Raw genomic sequence first — 17,183 nt, 5'->3', positions numbered from 1 at the left:
GTGCCAACGAGATTATACAATAACAGTCCATGAAGTCAAATATATACAGAAAAAATGCCGACGGGGATTTGCAGGCAAATATCATTAACCCGTTTCGTGAGTACCACTCCTCACTTCCTCCTGGGTGTAAAACATTTCAGACTGGACATACTGCAAGGAAATCCTACCGATTTCTCCTTATTAATTGTAGCATTTGCACTTTAATTGTTGGACTTTTTCCGGACAACTGAAGATTTGTATTTTTTCTCACCAGCTGCTCCTGGCAGACCCCAATTCCCAACTAATGGGAATGTGCCAAAGTGGTCACCGATTCGCTTTTTTTGTCCCTATCCTCTGAGTGACTAACAATGTACAGCACCACCATACCCAATTAAACAAAAATTCTCACAGTGCTAGGTAGGCAAAAGACAACTCACCTCAAGAGCCTATTTGGGTGAGAAGAAAAAATTCCTACCTGGCCCCACAAACGGCGACCAGCTAATCCTGCACTGCAAACAGGGAGAGGTGGGTGAGCCAAGCTCAACACAGCAACTGCGACGCCGGGGAGTGGAGCAAGCAAAACCACCCTGAGTCTCCGCCCCCAGGCAATCCCCAGACATCCAGGAAAATGAAGGCTGCCTTTACTCTCCGAGGCGGCAAACTCGGCCCCTGGCCTTAGCAGCCAAGTCTGCTGGCTGGAAGGGCTATATAATGACTGTAGGTTACTCCCTTTGTGTTATTTATTTATTTATTTATTTACTTTTCATTAATTATGGATGAATACTCATCCTCAGTGGGCAATGACTAAAGAAATATCAAAAACTAGGAACAAACTGAGAAGAATTTACGTTCTCAAGGCTTGACCAAAAGTTGTGTATTTAGGTAATTCTACTAGCTATTCCAAAACCCTGTTCCAGCTTAATATAACTGCAAGATGTAGTCACTGTATCAAACAAAATACTATGTTCTACTGTATATATGTTTGTGTTTAAAACTCTGATAATATATGGCAATGTTTTTAAACATGAAAGGCTGCAATTATTTTGGTATGTTTTTAGAAAAGTAATTCCTGTATCTCTTAAAATGTTTTGATGTTGTTTTGTTTTATTGCTCCATTTCTCACAGCCACAACTAGGGCAGAACTAAATTGTAATTTGTTGGGTTGGTAAATGATGGACAGTAATGTGTATCCTTTGTGTACCTTTTTAGCCTGAAGATAATCTTTCTATACAGTGTTTTGCCCATGACTTCAGCCACTTTATCATCCATTCTTCCGCTACAACGCTGAAAGTGGAAAAGCATCCTAGAGACATAGTTATTTCCATGAAATCTTATCTTTTAAAATTTACTTTAAAAATACATGAATCAAAGCCCCTTTGCTCATTTGAATCTTGGGCAGTGGAGTGAATGGGAAATGTATGTGCAATTTAATTTTTCTTTGACCTAGATGGAAGCAGCCTGTGGTCAAGTTTAAAATGTTCTTCATTCTCATGCTTCTGCTCAGAATAAATTCCTATGAATATGAGAACTCGTTTTCACTTTTTAAATATATATTTTTTAAAATATGGCTCCTTTATCATAGACAAACCACATCATTGGCAACATGCTATAAAATTACCCCCAAAAACAAGATAACAAAGAACACATGAAAGTATTCCTGATTTTCTGAGGCACAAACAAAGCACAGATCTGGGGTGTAAAAGGCAAACAGACGTGATGGGTCCTGAGGGGCCATGTAAGAAAAGGAGAGAAGGTTTAACCATTCAACTCTTGTTCAGTTTTACTGATAGAAACTGGGCTTCTTGTATTGCTTTAAGCATTTTAAAGGGAAAATAAAGCACAGGAAACACAACTTCGATTAGCAAAAGCAAACTGGGTTCGAAGAGCCAGAACTCTTTCCTCTCCCTGCACAACCTCAATCGAAATCAGGGATCAGCAAGCGCACAATTTGCCTTGAATAGACGAATGGTGATCTGTCTACTGGGTCTTCACTATCTGAAGCTGGGGGAAGAGAAAGTAGAACTGTCAACTGAATAACTATTTGGAAGGCAAGATAGTAGCTATCAGACCCTACATGCTCAGAAGCACATGCGCAGAGAGAGATGATTGTTGGTAAAAAGACACACATGTAGAGATACTCACACACACTCACTTATACACACGCTGAGTGGTATTCAGTCAGAGGAACCATCTGCTTTCTTTCCACAGGAAGGCACAGACAGACATCTGTAAGTACTAGAATTGAATACAACTTGCTTTGCTAATTCAATACTAGTTAGGACTGGAGTGGCCCACATAGCTACTCTCATGGAATCATTCAAGGATTGCCGGCCTCCACGCAGGCTAAAATCCTGGCGGGGTCTGGAGATCTCCCAAAATTACAACTTATCTCCAGACTACAGAGATCAGTTTCCCTGGAGAAAACAGCTGCTTTGGAGGGTGGAGTCTATGGAATTATGCCCCAGGGAGGTTTCTTCCCTCCCCAGGCTCCACCCCAAATATCCAAGAACTTCCTAACACAAATTTGGCAACCCTGAATCCCTAAATGTGTTTTCACATGTGCTCTGCATAATAATACCCTCTTCTGTCTTTCCTGTTTTGTACGTTACATGAGAAATTCCTCATTGCTTTTTTCTATTACTCCTGTGTGCATGCACACGCACATGCACACGCGTGTGCACACACACACACAGGGACTACAAAGTAAGAAGAGGATCATGGAAGGTTCTGACACAACAAATGTTGTTAGTCTTTAAGATGCCACAAGACTTTGAGTCCAGTAGCACCTTAGAGACCAACAAGATTTTCAGGGTATAAGCTTTCAAGAGTCTCCCTTCAGGTCTCTAAGGTGTCTCTGGACTTAAATCCAACTGTTCTACTGCAGACCAACATGGCCTGAAACCACAAGAATTTCTTATTTCAGTTGCAACAGGATTACCCCTCTGCAATTTATCATTAACATGGATCACTCAGTTTCACCCATAAAACATGCACTGAAAAACTGGGGAAAAAACAGAGGTGCATGCTACAGCCTTCTTTCACTTGCAAACACACTATACAGATGAGGCAAGTATGCCTGGAACTTTGGCTTTGCAACAGAGGTTGCCTGGTTGGCCTTGTGGGCCAGACTTGAACTTCTGTGCATGTCTATGAAAGAGTCCTTAAGTGAGTGTGAGATTCCAATACAAGGAACATTCAAAATAATTTAACTTAATGTGTGTGACCTAGTTGGATTAGCCCAGAAGGGAAGAGTCAATATCTGAAGCCAGGCAGCTGAAGAAGAGGATGGTTGCTGGGGAACTAGATAAAATTTTATGTGCTCTTATCACCTTGAATAAGGTAACTGGAAACACATTGTATGTGAAAATTAATTAGTAAAAAGGGGAGGAGTGTCTGTTATGTTTAAGTTTGGCATTATTACTGGAATCATATTATTATTATTGCAGGGCTATAATTCCTGAGTTGAAGATTGAAGCTTGGGTTTCAGTTTGTTTCTGTAATCCAGAGGACTCTGATACTTGGTGGACCCAAAAAGGTGGACTTTGCTCACCCTGAAAGGGTGCCAGAAGACAAGAAGTTATTTTGCTGATTTCAAAGACATCATTTGCTGCAAGTTTCTGTTTTCTGTTCGACTTATACATTTGGTTATAAAAATCTAGATGTATCATGCTCTCTATTGAAAGGTTTTGATTTAAAGAAATTTTTTTAACTTGCATTGTATTGCAATTTTTATTCCTAATTTAGCCCCATAGAACCCATACAAAGAGGTTACAATATGCTTTTTGCTTCTATTTCTAATGGTCATACAGCAGCGACGCTATATTAACATGCAGTCTCTTTCTTAAGGTAAAGCACCATCATACTTACTGCAGATGCTTTGGCTCTCATCTGAGTTATCTGCACAGTCATTCACAAAATCACAAAGATTATCCTTTGGGATGCAGTATTTGTTGGCGCAAGTAAATTCTTCAGAAGTACAGTGTTTGACTGGGATCAGCACAGGAGGACAGTCCTCAAAAGAAACATCATCCACTGCGACATCTCCCACATAACTAATGCCTCGTTTGGCCCTGAAGACAACCTGAAAAGTGGAAATAGGTATCTTAGTCATCCATCCAGGTGAGGTACATCACACAATTAGATTACCTTATTCCCTATCAATGTACGTTGAAGTGTTATAACGCAACAAAGGATTATAATTATAAGCTTGAATTGTGGTGCATGAGAATGGAAGGGAAAAAAACCCTGAAATATAGTGGACAACTCCGCAAACTAGATCTTTAAACCTTCTTGACTTCCTTAGTCACAAATTGCCTTATGTGACAACTCTCTGGGCTTTTATATTTTGGGATTTTTTTCCATTGCAGACCAATGGTAATTGAGCAATGTGAGAAAATTTTCTCTATTCACAAAAAAACTAATTTTAAATTTCATTGGCTTAATTCCGATTTAAACATCAGCTGCTAAGCAGTCTATTTTTCACAAGATTCTCAACAATGGTTCAAGCAAAAAATTCCATGTTTTCCTGCCTATAATATCTTCATCTCTATTTAACATTTTTTAAAAACAAACAAACATTTTTTCCAGCTACAAAATTTGTTAAGTTTGGCATTATTTAATACCAACAAGGTTTTGGGTTTCCTAAACAGCTTTAAGTGAAGGAGTAAAACAAAACTGTGCATACCTGAAAATAAGAGCGGGTGCCTAAAAACACCTCAGCTCTGTTCCAGTATGGACCCTGGGGTCCACTCTGTGCCCACATTTCAGACGTCACATTTCCAACTTTGCTGAGCACCTAGAAGGCAAATGAATTTTCAAGTGAAAATATATACTTTGAATAGCAATGAAAGCTTTGAACATTACAAAAACCATTTTTCAATGACATGTGAGAACACATGTTGGGAGAGGCAATGTTAGCTGGGAAGCGTAGTTTAAAAAGATAGAGCCAGTGTCAGGGCAAGAGCTTTGCTATACACTGGAGCTGTGTGAAGGGGATGTGAAATGTCAGAAGGGAAACTTCAGCCCATTATAACCTCTCCAGGTCCAAGCCCGGCTCTGGAAGGCAACTCCATCCCATTTCCTTGCTGCCCTCTGTGATCTCACACAGTTTTGGACTGAAGAGATGAAACTGACAGAATCTCTGGGGAGGCAAAAATGAAATTAACAAATCCTCTGCGGAGCGATCTCCATCGGCTCTGTCTTTTTAAACTACATTTCCTGGCTAACATTGCATTTCCCTATGCAACAAGCGCAGAGGCGCCTCACGTAGAGAGATTCCTGTTCTTCATCGTTTTCATTTTAATTGGTTTCAAGAACAAATGATGGCACTGGCCCTGAAGTAGTATTGATTTATGCAGAAAATATAAAGCCATCTTAGTTCTGTTACAATATTTGTATTCGTTTTTCAAAACTAATTTTAGTTTAGCAGTTCATTCAAATGCCCAGCTGTTTGCATAACAAACTTGCCCAGTCAATTCTTTTAGTCCTAAGCAGGTCTACTCAGGTTAGTAGACCTGCTACTAAGTGAAGCTTACTCCCCAGCAAAGTGTCTTTAGGAATACAACCCTTGTTGTAATCCTTCCCAGAAGCGAGCTATCCGAAACATGCTTCACTGAAGCTAAAGTGTCTGAACTGAGCCAAACTGACAACATCAAGAGATGGGAATATAACGATGTATGTCAAATCATGCTTCTAGACAGCACTGACAGAACTATATATCATCAACCCTCTGAAATGCTTTCCCTCTCCAGGATATATCACCCGCAGTAATGATCCTCAGTCTTGGTTGTGGAACAGTCTGGAGGTTTTTCATTTTAATGCAAGAGATGGCACAGTTTTTATGAATGATATTGTCTCCCAGTTGCAAATAAAACTTTCATGGAAGTTTTCTTATTATCATAGAAAACTACAGTGGAAATACAAAAGCTTCTTTGGTGCATATTTACATCAGATTTACAAATTATATATTTTTAGGTTAAAGATTTGTTATTTTATGCTGCATAGTATTTGTTTAACTTATTACAATACAGTAGACAAAGTAAGCAAAGTAAGCATGATGAGGAAAAATATATCTTAAATTAAAGCCACTTGAAAGTTGCTTCAATCAACATTCGCATGAATAATAATAACAGTGGTATCAGAAAACTGTGGCATAGCAGATATCACCAGCTGCATGGAGCAATCAGTTCACATGGATCTCTGTGTGAATGTATTTATTGTCCAAGACTATCAAGGTATATCCAGATTTTCATTGAATGTTTCAGGCTCTTCCCAAGAACCTGAAAAAGGGAGCTTGACTCTCAAAAGCTTCTGCCCTGTAAATCTTGGTCTTTTAAAGTTCTACTTAATTGTGCTTAAGGTACACCCCATTTGGTACTATGCTAACCAGTGTTTAATGTGCCAATGTAGAGGGGTCTATGTTTTCAGACTGTCATCCTTTGACATCAGAAATATCTGATGATAAATCTTATCATCATTTTTAACCTAAAAGCTAAAATATTTTCCATGAACACTGTTTAATTTACATGTGTTTGTCTTAAATCAAAACAACTCAGTTGAGCTAGGTTTTGGATTAGAGTTCTAAGCTGTTAAACATCTTTTTTTCTTTACAGATGTGAAAACCTGTTTAATATTTCATACACATTATTATGCAGAAGTTATTCTTCCAGATTTATCGCAACATATTTCATATACATTGTTAGCAACCAATTATTTCTGCTTAATACACATGCCTTTCAGAATCTAAATAAACTCTGTCATAGCACAGTGTAATACAAATTTAGTCAGTTCAGTTGTTTACATGTAATGTGAGGGATATTAATAGTCACTGGTTTCTGAAATTCAGTAAGCATCTACTAAAACATTATTCTTTTTTCCTAATTACATATGCTTTCACTGGGCAAATCTAATTTTTATCCCACTTGTACTCCAAGAAGCTCAAGATCTTCTAGTCTGGAAAAGCAGGCTATTTGAGCTGAGAAATGAGCGGGCCGGTGAGCACCTTTGGCACATCCCCATTTGGGGGGAAATTGGAGTCTGTCATGATCACTGGTACTGCTTGATGGCTGCCAGCTGAGAGGGCAGACTGCTGTGTGGATCCCCTTTTGACAGTAGTGATTCACCAAAGGTTGGAGTGTCAGAAGAACTTTCCAAAATTATAACATTCATCAAAAACTCTATTTTTGTTTTTTGTGTGTGTCACAATACATCACGACTATTTCTCCCTGACATTTTGATGTTGGCTCTGCCTCCAGGGACAGCCATTTTCAGGTTGTGCCTACCACCCTCTTTCAGAATTCCAAAGGCAGACAGAGGCTTAAAAAGGTTGGGGACCCTGAGATAGTCTTTTATTTTGTGTCTAAGTCAGTGTTATCAGTCCATATTATTGAAAGTCTAATGCGACGTATAAATGCTCTTTCAGAAATTTCCATAAACTGCCTTTCAGTACCTGCAATGAACCTACTGTCGCTCCATTCATGTAGTTCCAAAATACCAGCTTGCACTTGGGCCCAGTCAGAGAAATTACTGGAGTGATAAGGTCAGCTGTGTCTCTAAATTCCCCATTAGAACTGTCAGCATAGAGATACCAGCCTTCCTCAGTAGCCCTGTGGAGATAGAAATTGATACAGCAAACATATTAAATAATTTATATACCAGGAGAACGAAAAAACTAAATAATTTTCAAATATATAATGAAATAAAGCTCTGTCTTGAAAAAATGCTTTAACCAATAAAATTATTGAAAGGTATAGATGAATATAGATGAATACATAGATGAATACATAGACAGGAAAAAAGGTTGATGCTGAACTTGTGCTTTTCAATGGCTTCTTAAATAAAGCTACACAAGTGTGACATTTATGCTCCAATTCTATATAGAGGCACGGCTGCAATGATTCACCAAATGACTTGTGCTGTCACAATTCTGATAGTATCTTCTCTGATGCAAGTGCCAAAGAAAGTTTATCCCACTACCTACATTTTAGTTCCAGTAACAGTTCCAGAGATTATTGCTGTATATCAGATGCATATAGAATTAGAGGGGGCTCCAAGGTTAACTTTATACAATCATTGCTGTTTAAAAGAATGTATATGTTTTATCTGAAGCTGAGAGATAAATTTCAAGTAATGTTTGTGGTTATTTTTGCCTAGTTCTAATAAAAGCCACAAGGTAGTTCAAATTTGATGCATGCTTCTACAATAATAAGAATCATAAAACGTAATCATAATCTCAGTCTCTAGACAAGTATTATGACAACAGGAGGATTCATTAATCATGCAATCCAGTTCTATTCTATAGGCAAATCTGTTTTCTTTTCCTGTTTTAGAGTTCCGATAGTCAACTTCATGACGAGGTCAACATGAGCTACATATTTGGGGTGCATTAGGTTACATCAAACACATTTTACGATTGATCTAATACGTTTCACTTTCTGTTACTGCCATTAATTATGTCAAATTATGTTTTGTTCAACATTGTTGCAGCCATGTTTGAGATTTCTGCTTGTTTTCGAACTTCACTACATAAAAATAATCATCTGAACAAATCTGATATGGCAAGGTATAGGCACAGAAAACTGAAAAGCAGATTCTTACTTCTAGCCAAACTCCACTATGCTTTGACATCTTACAATTGTTTATGCAAAAGGCTTTTAGAGTTAGTTCTGTACATTCTGTTGGATTAAATCCCCATCATCTTGTGCAAACAGAAGACTCTTTCTACAAATTCCCTCTTCCAGTTTTTGTTCACCTTGCAATATCTCATAGCATCCCAAGGGTCACCCATCATTCAGGGATGGCTTTTCAAGGTTGCAGCAGGAGGGGGAAGCAAGAAACATTCATTTTCAGAAGAGATCTTCATTCATGATTCTCTGAATATTCATTTATGTTGGTAGTCTTCTTTTTTAAACAACCTGTTCTGGTTTTGATGGTGAACCATCAGATATATCTCCTAAACACTGATCTGGGAGACTCCGGTTTAAATTCCTACTCAGAGATGAACCTCTGGGTAGGCAATGAGTATACTTCAGACATGATAAACCATAGTTTTAATACTACATGAAAAAGCCTTAGAAATTCTTGAGTTCACTCATGCTTCACATCCTTGTGCATGGTGATCTAATGAACTTTCATTATGTAAGAAATATAAGCCAGGCAGAGGCGGCAGCACTGCAGGTGAGTGGGCTGGCCAAGCAAGCGGCAGGGGGAAAGGATGGGATTCTTGTCCCCACAAGTCTCATAGATCTCCCGCTTGTATATGTGTAAGCATAGACACACACACACACACCAATTTGTTTTATTGCTGTCTACAAACTCACTTTTGAACAATCTCACATTCTAGTCTCATATGCTAGCCCTGTTTACTTTGGGTTATATAAATTATTGGGAGCATATTAATTGCAAGTCAACAGGTTGGAAATCTCTAATGTACATTTTTTAGAAGAAAAATGCAGCCAAAACAATGCAGAAGGCCTGTAAATGTAATGCATTCCAACAACAAAATGTAGATGCTTGCAGTCAGTAGTATATCATTTTTGCTGACAGTCTTGTGTGTTAATTGGAGTACATGAGGTATGCATGATTCATAATGGGTAAAATAAAGCCATAAAAACATTCATCAGCATCGGGCATGATCTACTCACCAAGAGAGTTAAGGGTGGAAATCAAATATTTTTTCAGGGAAGCTGTAATGATGAGACTTAATAAACTGTCAGCTATAAAATATTGTATAAGCACTTCCCAATCTTTCAAATATTCTTCTATTAAAAAGGAAATACAATAAGCAGTTTATAGTTACAGATTGTATCTGCTAAATTAATATTAAGGTGTCACTAGAACAAAAGTAAAAAAAATAATGCCTTAATGAATAGAAACTATGATCGAACCCAAGTTTCTCCAGAAAAAAAACACCAGTATTAATGGCAATTACATTAATATCAATTGATTTAATAGGTATTTTATTACCTCTGATCAACTCCTCAAGGTAGGTAAGGTAAAGGTAGTCCCCTGGCAAGCACTGAGTCATTACTGACCCATGGGGGACATCGCATCACGATGTTTTTTTGGTAGACTTTTTGTTACAGGGTGGTTTGCCATTGCCTTCCCCAGTCATCTACACTTTACCACCAGGAAACTGGGTACTCATTTTACTGACCTCAGAAGGATGGAAGGCTGAGTCAACCTTGATGGGGCCACGTGGTGCAGAGTGGTAAGCTGCAGTACTGCAGCCCAAGCTCTGCTCATGACCTGAGTTTGATCCTGGCGGAAGCCTGGTTCAGGTATCCTTTAAGCTACAACCTGCCCATAATTACACCTGGGGTGCGGGGAATCACTCAGAAGCAGCTTTTGGGCTGACATAAGGAGGTGGGAAAGATCAATTCCATGAAAAGAGCCTGCTGACAGTTCACTTTGGATCCAGACCTCAGAACTAAATCTTGAAGGACTGCTTCTCTCGAATTTGACCATGTGCAGTTTGTGGAACTTTCCATGCATTCTCATCTACCCCCCCCTCCAAGTTACCAAAATGCATATGTGCATTTCAAAATACAGCAAAGGAGTAATAATTACATTTGAGAATGCATCATGATTTCTTTTGTCCTGATGTGCAGCACATTCCAACACATTATTAAAACACCCCAGAACGTCATTTAAACATAGGAACAGTCACATCACAATTGATTCTTTGCAGCATTTTATCAATGCACATGTGTGCACTGGAAATACAGACCATGGTGTAAATGAAATGGAGGAACTACCTATGCATGGTATTTTGGACAAAAATCGGGGTGGGGGGGATTGAATGATGAAGGTATCCTAATGCATTAGTTTCAGTTTGAAAATCCAGAGCCCGGACATCTAGGAAGAAATTTACACGAAAATAGTTTTAGAAGCATTGCTTGATCCATTTCAATTTGGCTCTATACTGTGTTTGTCGCTCTGGTGGATGATCTATATTTACCTACTGAGGCAGAACATGCTTCCCTGTTAACACTGCTCAAACTCTTGATCACCTTCAATATGGTAGACTACTCAGGGACAAACTGCATGTTATGTTCTTTGGCAAGCTGGGTCTGAGTTTCTCTGACCCAACTTGCTTTCCCTGCAGTCTCACAGTAGCTACAGGAAAAGTAATTTTAAAGGTCAGACGGAGCCCTTCTCAGCTTGGAATTATGGTGTGGGTGGAGGAAGGGCTGATGCCATCCCCAATGCTGAAATGGTCCTGACGGAGTTATTTACATAACCTTGGAGCAGCATTGATCCAAAATTATGAAAGTTGCCCACTTCCTGGGCTGTTTCAGCTCCAGAAAATAACATGGGGGGAGGCAAGATCCCCTCCCCTGCACAGCACAGTTCTGAGCTTTAAAAAGGGATCCATCTGATCTTTAAGCTTACTTTTCCTGCAGCTACTTTGTGACTAAAGGGAAAGCAAGTTGGGTCAGAGTAACCCAGACCAAACTTTACAAAAAATAACACATGGTTTGGCCCTCAATATTGTTGAGGCAGTTGCAGGCTGGCGCTGGTATTAGAAGAGTGCTAAAATGATCTGACTTTCTTGTATTACTGTCTTCAAACAGTAGTGCTTAGGTATTCTGAATCAACTTTTTGGGATCTTGTGGGGTGACATTGGGTTGAATACTGTCTTCCAAGTGGATTAATATTTACATGAAAACACTCAGTGAGATTGTCTGTACTTTGGCACTGGAGGTTAACCAATGTACTAATTAGGGGTGTGCACTTCGGGTTCCCGGTTCAGAAAAAACCCAAACTGGGCCCGATTTGTAAAGATTCAGTATTTCCGAATTGGGGCCAGTATGATGGTCACTTTGGGAAGCCTCGGGGCCTTTTTAAAGGGCTCCTTCCCACAACCACCACCCCACTTACCTGGAACATCCTGGCAGCGGTGAAAGCGGTGGGGTGGGTGATGGAGGTGCCAGCTGCAGTGGCCGAAACGGGTGCCCGAAGCACCAGCTGTGACCTTCCCTGCCACCCTGCTGGCTGCTGCAGAGGCTGAAGCGGTGGCACGAGCAGCAGAGGTGCCAGTTACGGCCTTCCCCACCACCCTGCTGACCACTGCGGCGGCCAAGGCACCTGCTCCGGCCTTTGTGAAAGGTAAGTGGGGTTGAGGTTGGGGGAAGGCGGGTTCAGGGGAAGGTGGGGGGTCTCACTTCAGTATGCTCCGAATAACTAAGAAGCATACCGAAGCGATTCCGATAACCTGAACCTGAAGCGGCTTGCTGCTTCAGGTTTTGGGTTATTCCGAATCTTTTTCCCGCTTTGGGTTTCAAAGCTGGAAAACTGAATATTTCCCCGGTGCACACCCCTAGTACTAATGGCACCCAGCTATAGGCTTCTTTATGTAAGTTTCTTCTGGGAGCTATCATTCTCCTGTAGTTGAATGGTTAAGGATAAACAAACTGAAGTTGAATCTGGACAATACAGAGGTGACACTGGTTGGCAAGGTTGTATTCCAGATGATGTTATACTCTCTGTCAGAACCAATTAAGGATGTGGGTGTTTATTAGATTTTTCTCGCCTATTATAATAAACAGGTGGTGTCAATTAGTAAGGACGGCCACAAGAGCCACTCTTAGGCTTTGCACCTCTGCCAGCCCAGATGAGTTTAAAAGCAGCCAGGATGGGGCAGAGCTGAGTGAGCGGGACAGCTTCCTCTTCCCCAGGCTGGAACCTGGAAAAAGGCTCCAAACCTGGAAGATACTGTAGACTTTAATTAAGGGACAGCATGAATTAGTTGCATAGGAAAAGGAATAAATAAAGGGCTCGTAGCAGCTGATGATGAGGATGGGGACTCTGTGTGATGGGTTCCCCTGCCCCCTGAGGTGCTGTTGAACCCAAGTGTGACACATCCATTCTGCATAGTGCAATATGATTTGGAACTGGATTACTGCTGCAATCAAATATGGGTGCTAAACTTCTCTACCCTCAGTTTATAAATAATTGGACAATGCCTGAAAAATTGCTGAAAGGGCCCAACTCACTAAAAGTATCCATCTGAGAAACGACATGAAATGTACTGAATCTTTCCATGTAATGTGGTGTCAGTTTGTTACCTTTAGGAATATGCAATATATATATATTTTATAGACTCCTTCTAATTGCTTAACCATATGCTGTTCATTTATGAATATTTGTTTGCTGTATAGAATGATTGAAATGTGTATATAAATTTTAGAACTTATAGTCAAAGGTTACTCCCATCATTAGTGAATTTAGAAATTTTTGTATCCAGTGCGCATCACATACACACAGGTATATATTAGGTTTACATTTATTAGTCAATATGTTCCAATATGTTTTCAACTCACATGGGTTCAAATCTTTGTTTTGAAAGTTCAATGATTGTGGGTAATGTTACAGTATACATATCTGTCTCATTTTTTAAAAGTGGTGGGATTTCCAGGCCTTACTACCATTTTGTCCTTTGAAAATATCTTCTTGAATACTAAGAGGATCTTTAAGTGAATTCCCTTTTCTCTTTTGATGGTAATGCTTATGAGAGAAGATACAGAATTATAATACTGTGTGATTTCTTTACTTTGCCTCTAGAATTTTCTATGAGTGTTTTAAATGCCTCAACAATTCTGTGAATGACTGCTATAAACTCCACTACTTGACTTTGCTTAGCTATACAGTTGGATCCAGTATTCTTTGCTGACTTCGGCCAAGAGGAAACTCAATTGAGAACTCAGGTTTTCAAGTCTATAGCCTTTCTCACACAAGCCAGCATTTTAGCAAAGCTATAAAACAAACCATTAAAAACCTAGGGAGGGATTTTTTGATATAATTTTGATGAAAACTCATAAGTCAACATATTTCACTAATTGCATCCAGGGCTTCCTTCTGTAGGGATCCAAGCAGTAAGTAAGCATGCTTGCAGATTCCTATTATGGTTTTATTCAGCAAAACCAACATAATCTGTCAAAGCAGAATTGTTTTAGTAAGGCAAAATAATCTTCTTAAAGTTTACAAACTTAAACTCTAGCTTCAAAGAATACTTGATGACAATTGTTTCAACCAAGTGCGTAAGGGCCCTTTCTGCAAGATGCATTTTTGTGCAGTAAATGCGCTCTGTTTCTTTGTTGTGCTCCTTCCACACATCCTCAAGGTGATGTTTCTACTGCGAAGATACAACATTTCCTTATCACCTAATATATAACATTTGATACATTGGAAAGCAGAATACTTCCTCCAGAGTGTGCAGTTATAGTAGTAGGATTGTATAAGTCACATGTAGATATTAGACCTGGAGCTAGAGTTGCCAGCCTCCTGGTGGTGTCTGGAAATCCCCTGGAATTACAACTGATCTCCAGTCTACAGACATTAGTTCTTCTGGAGGGTGAACTCTATTGCATTATAGCTTGCTGAGGTCTCTCCCCTCCCCAAACTCAAGCCACCCCAGACTCCATCCCAAAATCTCAAGGAATTTCCCAACAGAATTGGCAACCCTATCTAGTGGCCACATATTTGAAGGGCCATCTCCTTCCATATGTCTCTGTGTGCCAACTACCATCTTCAGGAAGCAATCTGCTGGCAATACCACCTCTTAGGGTGGCCTGTCTGGTATTGACCGGAGCTTGGGCTTTTTTCATTGTGGCTCCTGGTCTATGGAATGGGCTCCCTGAGGAGCTGAGGGGAGCTCCCATCCTGGAGATCTTTAGGAGGCACTGCAGGGTCTGTTTGCCAGGGATTTTGATGGGGTTTGAAAGGTAGGCATCTTTTAAGGAGGGAGGGGGAGTTTGTGGGGGGGGCAGGATTGTTTGGTTTTAATTATATGTGTATTCTAAGCCGCCTTGAACCATGAAAAAAGGCAGGGTATAAAATATTTTAATAAAAGAAGAAAAACAAATGGATTTTGTCTGATTATTGGCAAAACAAAACTTCTGCAGAAAATGACTGCTTCAAAGGGTGAACTCTTCATCTGCCCATTGCCATAGCCCTAGTGAATCATGGGTCACTTACTCTTACCTAAAGCCAGACTTATAGAAAGTAAACATTTTAAACTGGTCAAGTATAAACCTACCAGGTCTGCCAAAACATAATGGCACATTTCTTGCAGATTTATGTGAAAGATCGAATAGTACATTATCAATAACAGTTTTACATAATAAAAAATGTCTATGGAGCCTACCCTCAATCAATCATCCAAATAGCTACTGGTGTTAAAAAGTATATTATTAGAACTGCTTCTGCCATTGGAGAAATGGAGCACTTGTCTTGCGATCTCCAACATGAATAGTACTGAGAGAAGAATGGAAGGAACCAAAAACAGGAAAGAAAAAGTCTCACTAATCTATTCCTGGTCTAGCATTCAACCACCTATAACAGCATAACAGCAGGATTTCAGTCCAGTGGCACCTTAGAGACCAACAAGATTTTCAGAGTGTAAACTTTCGAGAGTTAGAGTCCCCTTCTTTAGACCAACATTGCTATATGAAGAAGGGATGGGTATCTGAAGAAGGGAGCTCTAACTCACAAAAGCTTACACTCTGAAAATCTTTTTGGTCTCTAATATACCACTGTGGAGCAACATAGCTATCCACCTAAAACTATCCCTATAACAGCATGTGAAACTAGCACACATTTACTGTGTATATTCAGAGGAAAAAATGCATCAAGTTTCCCCATCTTTTTTCTCAATCTAATGGCAAACATATACCTACTGTCCCCTTTCAAAAACAATCCTCCATGCCTCACAGTAAAAGGAGAAAACATAAGTGTATTTGGTCGGGGGGTGGGGAGGAATTCAGCCAATCATTTTGCCCACCTGCCCACCTGCCCACCTGCCTGCCTGCACACACTTGAGAAATGGAGAAGATTGGCAGTGAGAACATCCCATTTTGCAGCAGAACAATAAGTATCAGAAGGAAGGATTTGAATTCCACCCATATTGTGAGAACAAAACTACAAAGCACAAGGAAACACAGCAGCAGCAACAGAATGCAGAGGTAAAAGAATTATTGGCACTATAGAAAAAGAAAAAAGTGAACATGAAACAGGATTGTTTTTAATGTTGCCGCACTGCACTGGTTGGAGTACTCTCCTACTTGGGAGCACCCCCTGCCACTGCTCTGCTCACTAACACTTGACTTCTATGAGTCCATTGTTTTGTGTGTGTGTGTGTGTATGTTATTGTGCTTGAGAAAAAACTCAGTGGATCAGTGGTTTAGACTAGAAGGAAGGCTAATGTTTGATGTGTTTTTGGTTAAGCACAAAAACAGCTCCCCCCCCCGTAAAGAATAATGTGCTTTTGCACATGTGCAGCCAATGTGCACAATGGGCTGAAACTCATGAAAATGAAAAAACCAAATGGATCAGTTCCAAGCCAGCACCAGTCCACCCAGAACAAACTAGTAGCAGAACAGAATTGTTCTGGAAACCCCAGAAGTAAAACTGAAATTTTCTCGGTGCACACCCCTAGTGATTTCCACATGGGACATATATGTTTAATGTCATCCTTTGTTGTTAATTGGAGACCATTTTGATTTTTTAGTATTCATGAACTGAACTTTTATATTTCAATAATGAAATAATTTTGTTTTAAATTAAGTCTTATTACACTAGAATCTGTTGGCCTGCCTGAAGTTGAAACTACGGCTTCCCAAAAATCTGGGTCATCCAGCTGAGTAGTCCAATATATGCAAGAGGGGCTCCCTCACCTTATTAAAAGAACCCTCTGAGATGAACTATGAAAAGAACCCTCTGCAACCCCAGAACATCTCTTGCCAAAGACAGCAATAAGCCTTATGACTTTGTGGGGTGCCCTAGGTTCTGATCCAGCTATCAAGCTGCAACCAGTCAAATATCAGTAAAGGCCAACAGAGACAGTCGGCAGGGTGTGGTTCAAACCTGAGTTCATATTCCAATTATTCCATGAAGACCATTGGGTCGCCTTAACACAGTTACTCTCTGTCTTAGGGTCAAACTAGACATTCAGGTTTTTAAAGAGTTGGGTTTGGATTTCCTAAGTCAAAATACCATGGGGGGTATTTCCCTGTTTTTACTGCTCCACGTGCACAGAATACTCCATGTGGAACAGCAAAAACAAAGACACCCCCCTTGCTATTTTGGAAAAAGGTTTGAGGGAGGGAGGCAAGAGGCCTCCCCCTCCCCCCATGGTGGCCTTCTGAGGCCGTTTGGGTTTTCCTTTATTTTTTAGCAGCCATTCTCCACATCTGCCGTGTGGCTGC

The 17,183-nt window shown here is 39.9% G+C and overlaps 1 protein-coding gene across 2 annotated transcripts in view; it reads right to left on the bottom strand.

The window, feature by feature from the left end:
• The window catches only part of MALRD1 (MAM and LDL receptor class A domain containing 1), a 349,934-nt gene that overhangs the window by 210,074 nt on the left and 122,677 nt on the right, over positions 1 to 17,183 (bottom strand). The window contains exons 18-20 of one of the 2 annotated variants that reach the window (XM_054992174.1): positions 7,427 to 7,583; positions 4,664 to 4,774; positions 3,847 to 4,060 (exon numbers count right to left, since the gene is read on the bottom strand). In XM_054992174.1, the coding sequence (XP_054848149.1) occupies positions 3,847 to 4,060; positions 4,664 to 4,774; positions 7,427 to 7,583 (482 nt within the window). The remainder of the gene's footprint in view (positions 1 to 3,846; positions 4,061 to 4,663; positions 4,775 to 7,426; positions 7,584 to 17,183) is intronic. The other variant, XM_054992175.1, reaches the window with a different exon arrangement.

The sequence above is a fragment of the Eublepharis macularius genome, chromosome 11 (genome assembly GCF_028583425.1).
Source record: "Eublepharis macularius isolate TG4126 chromosome 11, MPM_Emac_v1.0, whole genome shotgun sequence".
NCBI lineage: Eukaryota > Metazoa > Chordata > Lepidosauria > Squamata > Eublepharidae > Eublepharis > Eublepharis macularius.
The sequence above is the reverse complement of the archived record's forward strand: the minus strand, read 5'-3'. Positions and strand labels throughout refer to the sequence as shown.